The following is a 13,662-nucleotide window of genomic DNA, read 5'->3' on the forward strand; positions in this document are numbered from 1 at the left end:
TCCTCTCCGCACAGTCCTGTTCAAGGGCTTTACGTGCGCGCTTTTATAAGCCAAGCCAGCGAACGCTCTCGAAGCCCAAAGCCATGCCTGTCAGGCGATCCCACTCCAGCCCTGGTTGGCTGGTTATGGGTTACTGGCCCTGCCTTGATGGCTGGGTGACGTGGCCGCACCTCCTTCCTGGCGCTCCGCCCTCTTTTCGGGCCTTACCTCGTGGGTTTCTGGGCTGGTTTGGGCGGATGCCCAGCGAGGTGGGGAACGCTGCTGACAAAGGCGCGTAACAAATTGGGAAGGGCCATGGGGCACAGACTGGAGCGCGCTTAATGGCGTCGCTTGGAAGGGAGGCTGCCAAAATGAACGGAAGGGCCTACTCTTATTTGATTGACGCAACGCAGATGCAACTATTGGAATATGGCCTTATCTAAACACAGACTATGAAATAACTGACGTCCTATGGTGACCTACGTGTTGCTTGTGGCCTATCTATGGGGTGCAACCTTTAACCTTTAATGATGTTATATGTGTGGGTTCTCAAAACCGCAACAATATATTCCATCTGCATTACATACCTGGGCTGTGAAAATTTTAATTTACCCACAAAAATGACTCGGCACAGACATTGTTTTCGTGGGAAAACATGTGGTTCATGGGTTGCAAGGCAGGTGAGAATATAAGTCCCAATTAGGTGTGGGCCATAATTTAAACAGATGGCATGGGGAAAATGAGCTATCGTAGGGGACATATAATGATCATGTCAGCACTTTTGACCTTTCCCCTACTTCCCTTTCTTCGTTCGTGCTTTTCTGTGTAGTATCCAGGTAGTGGCACAGGTTTTCCCCCAACCCTGGGTGAGATTCCCGATACCATTGCAATCGAAGTTGTTTTTGCCTGTGAAAAACTTTTGATAAAGGGGAAAAAAACTTTTTCACCAACACCCCTCATAATGTGCAAAACAGTGGAATCACCCCTCCCTCCTTCCACCTATGTACCATACATTTGTCCCCTAGCTCCTCTTCTGTTACCCCGATCTTCTTTCAATTCCCTTTCTCTTTTAACTTCCCCCCACCAACTCCTCCATCCTCTCTTTTCCTCCCTATCACATCACCTTTCCATCTTTTTTCTCATTTCATTTGACCCATCCCTTCCTCTTCCCCTCCAAATTATATTAGACACTACTTTTAACTTCCCGGCCATGGACATCATTAGCGTGCATTTCTTAGCCATTGGCTCTTCATCACTGGACACCATACTTCACTGAACATTATCGTCACTAGACATGATGAAGGTCTGTAAATATCCTCCATGCAACATATTTTGACAGACCTTGCTGCTCTCAATTTTAACTCAAAGTCCGAGGCATCTAGAAAAAGACCAGGAACGTGGATCTCAATGTCCAGGATCGGTTTACCATACCTTTGTGATTACTGAAGCAGATAGGGAACCGTGCCAGTGGCTGTGCAACAGATGTTAATTGGCCAAGCAAGCCTGCATTACGAGCTGCACCCTACTGTCTATCGGAGGCTCAATCAACTCTGGGTCAATGGCCCTCAGGCACGCTATGTCACGATCAAAGCAGGACAGCTCAAGTCGAAACAGTTTCAAGCATGTATTGGCAATGGCAGGCAAGCAAGTATTTACGGTAGCAGGCAAACATGTATTTACAGGCAAGTATTTACAACACACATAACATTCCCATTACTGTTATGCAACATACCCACCCTTGGAATTCTTACAACAATTACTTAACACTGCGACACAAAATTGATCCAGACACCCAAAGAAATAAGAGGAAGTGCGGGAAGCGGGGTGAGAAGAGGTAGTGGTGAGAAATAAGTAGTTGGTGTTGGTATTGCGGCCTCGACACACCTGACTTGCCACCCAATGGTCTAGCCTGATGATCCTTGGATTCACCTTTTCAAGCTCCCCCCTCCACTCCGCTTGCTCTCCCTCAAAGCACCCAATAGTACGGGTGACTGCATACGAAAGTCCTCTGTTTACGCTACCGGGGTTTGAGCGCTCGATGGTATGGATGGCTGCAAGCGATAGTATGCGACAGTTTGACGGGAGAATGGCTGGCGGAGAGGTGAGGTGAGTTGAGGATCCACAATATGGTTGGGTCACGAGGTGAGGCAATCAAGTTGAAGGGATATGTGTCGGGTGTGAGGTGAAAAGGAGTGTGGGCGTACCGAGACGGGAAAGGCTTGAAACATTATTGAAAGATGTTGAAGGAGCGAGTGATGTGTGGAGTGAAAAACGAGTGAGGTGAAGCAGAACAGGTGAGATAAAGCGAATTGAAGCAAAATGGTGCAGGTGAGGTGAAGCATAGAAAATGAAAGAAACGTAAAGACAGAACCAGGTGCCAGAGCGGATGATAAAATAACAACACGAACAGGAAAGAGAATAAAGCGAACTACACACCCACATGGCTAATCAAGCAACATACATTCTGGCTGCTCTGGTAAAGCAAATGCACAGCGGGATGTTGAAACGTACGCAACCTTACACCGCCCATGCACACAATCCCCACTAATAAAAGTGAACCATACTTCTGTGCTTTGTCAGATATTTATAGCACTTTTCTTCCACCCTACTCGTGGCGCTAGTCATGTCTGCCTAACAACAGCTCATCATTGGCTGACCCACAAAGCTTTTGGGAAAGGGAGAGATCCTACGTACCTGTCACTTCAATATGGTTCCTCACTTCCCGCCACGTGCATGCGAAACCGCACAGAGGGCTCTCACAGCCAGTCCGTGTGGTGGCCTTTGAGAAATGACTCAAGTCCAGAATATAAAGAGGAAAGGACATGTGTTTAACTAACCAACAGTCACAACACATATCCATCAACATAAATACAGCCTATTCTTAAGAGCTAAACAGAATACTGAGACATAACTAATTTAATCATATGTGTATTTGCTTTATTTCCGTCCAGGAAGTGCACATAGTCCTCTCTGGACCCACAACTGTCACAATGTATAATATACATACAGTCCCTTAAAAATCTATAGAAAATAAATTGTCCTGATGTTCAGCTTTCCAAACATGTACAATGTGGATTTTATGTGCTGCCACAGTGTTTTATGTGCTGTTGGTGTTAATGTCGCAGGTTTCCTCACTTGCGTCTCTTTGTCTCTCGGAATATTGAAATGGTTAAGAAAATATACGCAGCAGCGTCGGTGATGGGTTGCTGTCGTCGTGAGGCAGATTTAGAGCCAGAATGACTTGTGCAGCAAACTGGCAGCGGTAATCCATCTCACAGCTGCACCTCCAACTTCAATTAAAAAGGTCTCCTCATTTGTTAAGAAAGGACGTTCGACAAGATGACAGAAATGTTTTGAAACGCAGCCAACCGTCTGCGGTGTCCCCATGAGAAACCTCTCATCCTGTGGCGGAACTTTACAATAAATGATAATTGCAAATCGGTAAAAAAAAAAAAAATCCATAAATTTGGAAGGCACCTGTTTTCATCAAGACCCCAATTAACCTCTTGGAATATAAACAGTGTGGGCAAGAAAATGCTGGAAAATCCTTAATTTGTTAGGAATGATGGATGACAGGGCATCCCACCCCTCCCCACTCCCCCAAATAATAAAAAACACCCCAAGGTCTTTTCTTTCGACGTAATTTTTTGATACAACTTTTCTCTTTCCTATATTGGGGAATCTACTTCCAGCCATTGAATTCTACATTTGTATGTGAAAAGCTCGTCTGTGCAAGCCGTAGCAACGTGTGTGTTTTGACATAATGATGCAAATGTGTCAAACAGGAGGGAACGGGAAACCGATGATGGAGGACATAAAATGTTGTTTTGGATGAGAAAGGAGTAGCCGAATGTGTGGGAGAGGCTAGTGGGGCTGGGGGAGATAGTGGAATGTCTGAGGAAGAAAGGGAGGTAGGGGAAAGGTCAAAAATGCTGACATGATCATTATATGTCCCCTACGATAGCTCATTTTCCCCATGCCATCTGTTTAAATTATGGCCCACACCTAATTGGGACTTATATTCTCACCTGCCTTGCATCCCATGAACCACATGTTTTACCACCGGTTTTAATTGATACAGAAGCAATGTATTCGGAATCCCATTTCCAGAGAAACAGGCAATACACCAGTGTAATCCCTGCAGGGTTTGTGAAATTCCCCACCGCTCTCTTTGGTAAATGCGGTGCTTTATCATCGACTTGTATTCCCATCGTTGGATGGTCTATTTCTATAGCAACCTTACTTTGGGGAACCTAAGGAATTATTCTGCTATTGGACACATTTCAGCAACTCTGACATCGTGTTTCATCAGAGCAACCTCTTACAGCATGGAAAGCCGTCCTGGTTAGCTTGAGGAACACGTCTGAGTCTTTTGTGGGTTTTGTAATGCTTGTGTGCCGATGAACCACTTTGCCATTCCTCGCGTGTTGTTTGCCCGTAGCCTACCGCCTGCACACCTGCCAGCTCCCTCATCCCGTGGCATATGCTGAGAACGTGACGGAAGACACCATGTTTGAGATCGGTAAGATCCTTTCAACTCGTATTTACCTATCGCTTCGGAGGAGATGAAGTGAATTCTGATATTTCAGTTTCGGTCGATATCCATAGAGCTTTCGAAGTTCTGAAGTCACTGCAGTGATGGTCACTAAACATAATAAGTTTCTTGTCCAATTTCTGAGCCTTCATATGGATGGATTTACTCAGAAACATAAGAAATAAAATCCATCTGTCTTCTCTTTACTTTGTCCACTCATATCGACCACTGTTTATTCGGCATATCGAAATCCAAAAACATCTTACATTCTTATGCCCTTTGTTGCAGACATAATAAATAAACATGTTTATATTTGTTTAAAACAGCAACTGTGCTCACATAATCACTTAGCACTGTAATCCACAGGTGTGATGCTTTACGCATGGTAATTCGCGAGTCTAATACTCCATTGTTTATTTTTTCCTCCTTCAATCTGGTTTAGAACAGCCTGGTGTTGGCCTAGCGGTTAGGGTGCCGGCTTGGGATCCTAGGATCCTGGGCTCGAATCCCGGTCGATCGCTGAATTGACGCCAGGGGGTTGACTCAGCCTGTCATCCTTTCTAGGTCGGCAAATTGAGTACCAGTTCACTGGTAATTCCCTGTGTGTCGCAAGAGGCGAATAACAGGGTTTACGGCAGGAAGGGCATCCGGCCATAAAACATTGCTTCAAAAAGGGGACCACGGTGCTCGAAAAAAGACCAAACCCTGCTCTGCGGGGAAAAATGGCCTCTAAAGGTGGTCCTTCAATCTGGTTTAGGAGATTCTGGTGTTTCCTTTTCATAAGAATCATTTTAATTCTCATCCAAGCTTATAATTACAGGAAACCACTAGTCTGGATTGGCACTACGTGTCGATCAAATCCGCTTAGGTCAGTAGATTACTCCCTCTTTGAAGGTCATTAGTGCGAATTCAATTTGTGACATTAAAATTCTCCTGGGACTGTTCTCAGTTTCCGGAAGATTAGAATGTAAATACCACTGCCTTAAGCAGCTGGATTAAAACCCACAACCTCTGAAATGCCGGTTCACTGTCATTACCACTCTTCCATCACCAAACTCCTTTTTGTGGTTCCTCTGAGTTATGAGTCCAGTTTTCTTACGACTCGGCCACCACAAATCCCAAATGGATCTTTTTGCAGTTGTTGATAATGCTTTCTATTTTCAAATCCACTGCTCACAGCCTTCTGTATGGAGCTACGTATGGTGCTTACTTCCAATTGGTGCGCATATTGCTCTACATGTCGGCACCGCTGCATGGTGCCGAATATGTCATTACAATCAAATCAATTTTCAGCAGTTTATAAATACAAGCAACGGTACCCGCCTTATGGGCGGAGCTTCAATTGGGAGGCCCAAATGAAAAGGAAAAATATCAGAAATTGAAGGCTTTTTTTTATTCTAAACGATTTATATAAACATCCATTGAATCATATCACACGCAAATCATCAAAATCTAAACAGTCCATGGCGCCCATTTTGAAAAAAGATTGAATTCTGCAAAACGGAAGCGGCCGCTGCATGTCTTTCTCAGTCGCACGTTTATGTGTGAAGAGTGCGCGCCGAATCTGTAACACGGAAGCGGCCGCTACACCTGTTTCTCAGTCGCTTTGCACACGCTGCCATGTTACTTCGGAGCCGCACGTTTATATAGGAAGAGTTCGTCAGGAGTCGATCTACTCTCTCCTGGTACGTAGAATAAACAGTATTTGTAGAATTTCAACAAAAGCCACATCACTGTTCATATCGGTAAATATTATTCCATCGTGTTTGGAAAAACTGGAAAATTGGAAAACTTGGAAAAACAGGAAAAACAATACAGCCTATTTTACTCCCAGGGGTCCCAGGAATACCCACCCAAAATATCGTTGCGATCGGTTGATCCGTTTTTGCGGTACCTTCGAACGGACGGACGGACATTTGGTGAATTATAGTAATAAGATGATGAGCTGTTCCTGTAAGATATTGAGGAAATATTGCCTTGATCCTTTTGAGCAAAGGGAAGTATTTTTACCATGAGTGAACTGGCTGTGAAAGAATGCTGGCCCAGCCTCTGGCATAAGGTATAATGGAGGTTTCTTTATGAGGCCATACATCATCAGACAAGCAGACAATGAAATTCAGATCGTTAATTCTGGCCAAATTGAAATATATACTGAAAAAAAACTGCATTGAAAGTCAGCTGAGATTCATGGGATAGAGTGAAGAAGTATGTACATCCTTGTAAACATGAATGAGGTGTTTGTGTTTGAGGCTGGTCCATTTGCAATGTTTATTTGCATGTCCGGGAGGGAGATGTGAAATCAAGCAAACGGCCTGGTTTGTGGTGTCAGCCAAACCACACCAATTCATGCAGGTTTCATTAAGACTTTTGAAAGTGGATGTCTCAGTAGATAGAATCTGGATCATTTTTTAATTATTAGTCTGGTGAGATGTCCTTCCCACTGTCCTTCGACTCGGGCTCTCATAACCTTATGTATATTCACATTGATGATCCTGTTGAGATCGCAATAACACAGGAAACATGCATTTTTCCCTTCCTTAGAATCGGAAAGAAATTTATTGTGTTGGAACAATTGGTTGTTTGTACACAAGTGCTAGTGTAAATGCAAATTTGTGTCATAACACTGAGTTTTGATCTCGCACATTGGAACACCGATTGGTCAGATCTGATTGGCTGGCCATCCCTCACCCTGCACATCCCAAGCTAGTGGATAGGTGGTGGCCTACAGAGATGTCGGTTAGCTGTCAAAAATCAATAAGCAGCCATGGGCTTGGTCACCATGATACGATCGCTATGTTCATGAAATAATATCACAAAATAATATCGAAGGATACGATCACGATGTAGTGGACTACGTTCTTGCTATGGGTACTCTCAGAATATGTGAGCAGGTGAGTGGGAACCACCATAAAAGGTCCGTGGAAGGATGACGTCACCAACAGCAGGATTGATTTGAATTCAGGCAGAGAAGGATAGATCATTGTGTCAGCAACAGTCTTGTGCCATTTGGTGCAAGATCATGGTTTTGAACAGGACAAATGCAGTGGTCATCAATCATAGTTACCTTAAAACTGACAGAAAGGACGATGGATTCCCTCCCGACTTTCAATAACATTACCCCAAACTATGTCATTAATGAGTTTGCCATATAAGAACGTTACAACTATGGTGTCAGACATCAGGCTCCAGTCTGATCACTGGCAGTCACCACAATATTTTGGAAGAGGCAAACACTGTACAAAGTAGGTGGTGAGCAAACTAAATGACAACAATTACCTAGAACGGCACTAGGACTAGAACGGCACTCGGTAGAGAGCATACCTCCGCCAGGTTGAACAGTTTACGTTTTGTGTGCCAACGATAGACCGGATCTGGTTCTGGACCTGAAACAACATCGAATCGGGTTGTTCTAGTCACCTAACTAACTCATCCCCCAAGTTTTGTCATAACTAATCCACAACTTTTTGAAATATCATGCTGCATTGTCGTTTTGGCTCCATGCAAAACTCCAAAATGTTGAAGAAGAATCACTTTAAAAAAAATTCTCATATCCGGATCCGGATCTTCATCAAAATCAAATCAATTCGTCCTTGTCACACACCCAACCTGCACACCAAGTTTCATCAAAATCTGTCAATAACCATTTTGAGATATCGTGCTATATATCGTTTTTATCCCTATCTCACAATGTTGAAGAATCACTTAAAAAGTTATTGGATCCAGATCCAGATCTTTACCAAAATCGAATCAATTATTCCTTGTCACACACCCAGCCTGCCCATGAGGTTTCATCCGCATCCGTGCACAAGTTTTTGAGATATCGTGCTATATATCATCTTTGGCGCGATCTCTCAATGGTGAAGATTGACTTTAAAAGTTCGAGTATTTGGATTCGAATCTTAACCAAAATCTAAACAATTCGTCCATGTCACACACCAATACTTTCCACCAAAGCTCGCTTCAATCCATCCACAACTTTTTGAAATATCTTGTTCAGAGACAGACAAAGACAGAAAAACAGACAGGCAGGGGTGAAAACATAACGTCCGTCCTCCTTTGAATGCGGAGGTAAATAAAAAAGATGACTGGGAAATTATTGTAGTGGAAATCACAAAATAACTAAAATGCGAACAAGTCAAACCCTCATGAAAGTGTTGTGATCACGAGGGAGGTCCTTTTTGAGATCGAAGGAACAGTGAAAAACTGATACTAGAAAGTGGAACACCGGCAAAAGCCTCCAAAACCAGCCACTATTAATTGTGACATGGAATGTGTGAAGTTTGCGCAATGCTAGGTAGTTAAACAGGGTGTGCAATGAAATGGAACAAAATCTAAACCCCAGGACTTTTTTGATGAACCATACTCTTCACAAACCGTTGATGCTGCCGAAGCAGTCAGGTTCACTATGTCAATAAATTATATTTCGTTCAAAATCATGGTAGATTAGCAAACCTATACATTTTTGGAAAGGTTATAACATAAGGAAACTAAAAATCAATGTTTACATTTGGAGAGATACCTGTATGGCGGCCATTTTGGATTTTCAAAATGGCCACTGTAAAATACATATTTTGTTCTATTTCTGCCTCTAATTACCATTAAAACTTTTAAAAATATACTAAACCTATATTTTCAGGGACAAGGAATCCAATGAAAGTATCAAATTAGTGCTATGGGGAATGGTAAGACACGAATCAAAGGTTTTGAATTGCAAAATACTGTCTTTATATTCGCGATAAGTTGCATAATCAAATACATGTTATCATTTTGTACAGGCAGTTAATAACATCAAAATGTGTCACAATAATTCATATCACCAAACATACACAGGCAGTCGGCAAAATCATATATACACATGCAGTCAGTATAACTTCACATCTACACAGGCAGTCAATGACAAAATATACACAGGCAGTCAATGGCATCAAACATACACGATTACAGAATATGCCATTTAGAGTTCGTCATCACTGTCCTGTGTGTCGTATCCGACAATATAGTCCGCATCGTTTTCACAGTCCGTTCCACACAAGCAAAGGTCGGTCAAATTGATTGGCAAATCGAATTAGTCGAATGGTCGATCGAATCGAATTCGATGAATCGAATCGGATCGAATTGGTCGAATCGAATTGGTCGGAATTGGCAAATGTAAATAGATTTTCAGATTTTCCATGTAATAACGTTTCCAAAAATGTATAGGTTTGCTAATCTACCATGATTTTGAACGAAAAAACATAGTGAACCTGACTAAAGTAGTTTGTTGGCAAGGGTTATACTGAGAGGTTTACCATTGCCTTTCCATGCTAGTTTTTCCATGCTATATCCTTTTAAAATGCTGACCGTCAAGCAAGGAAGCAGCACATACCATTTTTATAAAGTCTTTGGGAAGACTGCTGGGGTTTGGAAACACTGACCTGTCAGATTTGGAGTGGATGCCCTCTCCATTACACTACCGAGTTTGGTTATCCTCGGAATAGTTGAGGTGCAATGGACTCCAAAAGTAAGATTAATCTCTGACTGTGGGAATGATGTGTTAAGGATATTGAGCCCAAAAGTTACTTTTTATTTTTTAATACAAGATTGAGCCTCGTGTAAGATCTAACATTAATCACACAAAAAACAAACAGACACATAAAAAAACATAATAAATGGAGCGGGAGACTAGATGGTTAGAGAGAGGGAAGCACACAAGTACAACAGTAGAGAACAGGGACCTCAGGAGATCTGTGGGAGGGAGAGAGGGCTTGGGGGGAGGAGGGACGGGAAAGTGGGTGGGGGAGGGGGGGCAGGAGAGGAGCAAAACACAAGGATACTACAAGGACTTCAAGGAAGGAAGTCAGTATTTCAAAAAAGTGGATCTTGGGTGAAATTAGCGGGGGTAGAAAGATCAAGGTTTTGGATGGGGAAAGATAAGAGATGGTGGTGAACAGCTGTTTTAAAGACCTGGAGGGTGGAGTGGGATTGAAGAGAGTGAGGGAGTTTGTTCCAGAGGTGGGAGAAAAGAGGAATGAAGGAGTGAAGGTGAGCAGAGAGCCTTGATTTTGGCAGTTTCACCAGAAGAGGGTTGCTGTGGGAATACTTGGGGGACAGAGCACAGACAGAGCTGGGGGAGCAAGGCCGGAGAGGAGTCGGTAGAAGACAGAAATACCCTCAACGTGCCTGCGGTGAGTGAGTGAAAGGCCCTCGGAGTTAGCTTCGTCGCGGGAGATTCCAATGATTCTGAAAGCTTTGGTTTCAACAGCGTGAAGCCGAGCTAGGTGTGAGGCAGGAGCACCAGCCCAGAGGGGAGAACAGTATTCCATTGAAGTATGGATGAAAGCCTTGTATGTGGTGAGGAGCTCAGGTGTGCCAAGGAATGCTGCGCACGACGGAGGATGCCCAGTCGGTGACTGACTTTGGAGGCCAGCTTGGAAATGTGGTTTTCCCAGTAAAGATCATGGCAGTTAGTGGGGCCAAAAAGCTTGAGTGACAGAACTTTTTCAAGAGGATTGTTCAGAAAGTAGATAGTTTGACATTCATATTATTCTGATGATATTCAATACAATCACAACTAGCTCATTGTTAGAATATAATGTGGTTAATGACTAATAATCCCTGTAAGCTGAACAACACACCCTTCATATAGCATCTCCGTTGTTCAGTTTGATGCATCAATATCAACAACAAAGACATCAGGGAAGAATATTATAATGTCCTACAAAATGTAACCCTGGTTTGAGAAGTGTCACTCCTCATTAGTTACACAAATGTGAAGGTGGAAAATTCCACCAGTTCATAGAATATATGGATATGAAAATACAATGATCCGGGAAGTAGATTCTGTAAGATTAACAACCACGTCATCGCCAACAATGTTTATGCCACATCCTTGGACATGGTAGCCTATACATGGATGTCGCCTGATGTCATAGTTCAGACTATGTCATGGGAGCATAACTTTGGCAGAGCTACATGAATGAGGTCATGAAATACTGAGGAGCTAATTGCAACACTGATCATCAACTTCTTTCTACTCAGTTCATTAATGGCTTCAAGAAAAGAGTACAACTCTCAAGGGTAGATGAAGGCCACCAAGGAGGAGTTAAAAAATTAGTCTGCTTCTTGAATACGAAGAAGAAAAAAATGCCACAACTTTTTAATGAGGTGCTGGTTAAAGACTTGAATGCATAATTTGGTTGAGTGGTTAATGAAGTTACACTTTCTGCACTTGCTGGACTTGCTTCGATTCCCTTGGGTTCCTATTCTCACCAACCAGTGTTTGGCACACATGGCGAGTCTGCCAAACACTCCTCAACATGAAATGAGGGCATGTTCATCCGAAAAACAACTGAAATAGGATGGATGTCGAGAAGAGATGTAATTGTTAATTTGCGCACAAACAACGTGAGGTTGAAACACTCTCAGATAAATGCAACGTCGGATTGTGAAAATTGAGCAGTGAAAATAATTACATGTAAATTCATGCACATGTTGCCATTAAAAGATTAAAATGACAATTTTTGTGTAAAGATGGTATTAATATAATGTGAGGGATTGAACCACCTTTAGAGGCCATTTTTTTCTCTGCAGAGCAGGGGTTGGACCTTTTTCGGGCACCATATTCCCCTTTTTGACGCAATGTTTTATGGCTGGATGTCCTTTCTGCTGCCAACCCTGTTAGTCACCTCTTGTGACACACAGGGAATTACCAGTGAGCTGGTACTCAATTTGCCGACCTTGGAAGGATGACCGGCTGAGTCAACCCCCCTTGCGTTAATTCAGCGATCGACCGGGATTCGAACCCAGGATCCGAGGATCCCAAGCCGGCACCCTAACCGCTAAGCCAATGGCAGGGATTGCTGCAGTAATTTGTGCAAAAAGTATAATAAGAACACAGGAAAGGATCGCAGATAGTATTTACGGAGCATGGTGGAGGAGTTGGACCACAGCAATTATTATTGGAAGTTGCAATGGCATTGAAAAAGTTGAAAAAATGGGGGGGAAACCCCCAGTCATGATTACATTCCAGCTGAACCAAGGAACATGGGAGAAGGGTGATCAATAAAGGTCGTGTATCATTTGTGCGTCACAATCGAGAATTCAAAGAAATCACCTGGCAACTGGAACCAAGAAATATTTGTTTCTCTGCCAAAGAAGATACAACAGAATGTGGAAACAACAGAATAAAATTGCAAACTAGTCATGCTTGGAAAGTGATGCTCAAGCTCACTGCTGAAAGAATGAAGGCAAAACTTGTTTCTGAAAGAGCTAGGAAGGACAAGATTGTTTTAAATCTGTAAGAAGCATTAAAGACCAAATAGTCAACCAAAAAATGGTAATGGAGAAATTGTGTCAACACACCAAAGATCTATACATGCATTTGATGGATCACTCCGAGGGATTTAACGCAGTGGTCCATGACAAAATGTGCTCAGTCATGATGAACAAGGGGTTTTCTCAACATATCGCTGGACTGATCCATTCATTATATTCAAAACAGAAAGTGACAGTCAGTACACCAATAGGTACAGTTAGAACCTGCCTTACGTTGGAAACGCATTCCTGAAATGTGTGACGAATATCGAAACAACACAATTTTTAGCTCACCTGGGACGTAGTTCCGGGGAGCTTATGCAACGGTGCGTCGTCCGTCAGTCCATATTCACACACATCCAACTTCTTCTCTGAAACCGCTGATGGGATTGTGACCAAACTTGGCACAAATTATATTTGTTGTGTTGTGACTAAAGTTTGTTCACGACATTAAAATAAAAAAAACTCAGGTTTAAGGGGGTCTACCGGGGGTCAAATTGGATCTAGGTTTGACCCCCCAAAATAGGAATTTGCTTTTTCCTCTGAAACTCCACACACTATTTCGATGAAACTTTACCACAACCTTCATCACCCATGATGTACCAAAGTTTGTTCACGCAATTAAATAAATCAAAGTCTATGCGGGTCTACGGGGGGGTTTAAGTGGGTCCAGCTTTGACCCCCAAAATAGGTATTTGCTTTCTTCTCTGAAACTCCACACCTTATTTCGATGAAACTTGACCACAACCTTCACCACCTGTGATGTACCAAAGTTTGTTCACGGATTTTTTAAAAATCGGACCCTGAGGGGGGAGGGGTTGCCGCCCAAAATAGGTATTTGCTTTCTTCGCAGAAAC

At 42.8% G+C, this 13,662-nt stretch overlaps 1 protein-coding gene across 1 annotated transcript in view; it reads left to right on the forward strand.

Annotated features, from left to right (window-relative positions):
* CSMD3 (CUB and Sushi multiple domains 3) overlaps nucleotides 1–13,662 on the forward strand; it is a 1,283,181-nt gene that overhangs the window by 1,032,787 nt on the left and 236,732 nt on the right. The window contains 1 exon segment of the mRNA XM_068130918.2: nucleotides 4,421–4,501. Coding sequence (XP_067987019.2) covers nucleotides 4,421–4,501 — 81 coding nt within the window.

The sequence above is a fragment of the Myxine glutinosa genome, chromosome 11 (genome assembly GCF_964187855.1).
Source record: "Myxine glutinosa chromosome 11, kmMyxGlut1.1, whole genome shotgun sequence".
Classification (NCBI taxonomy): domain Eukaryota; kingdom Metazoa; phylum Chordata; class Myxini; order Myxiniformes; family Myxinidae; genus Myxine; species Myxine glutinosa.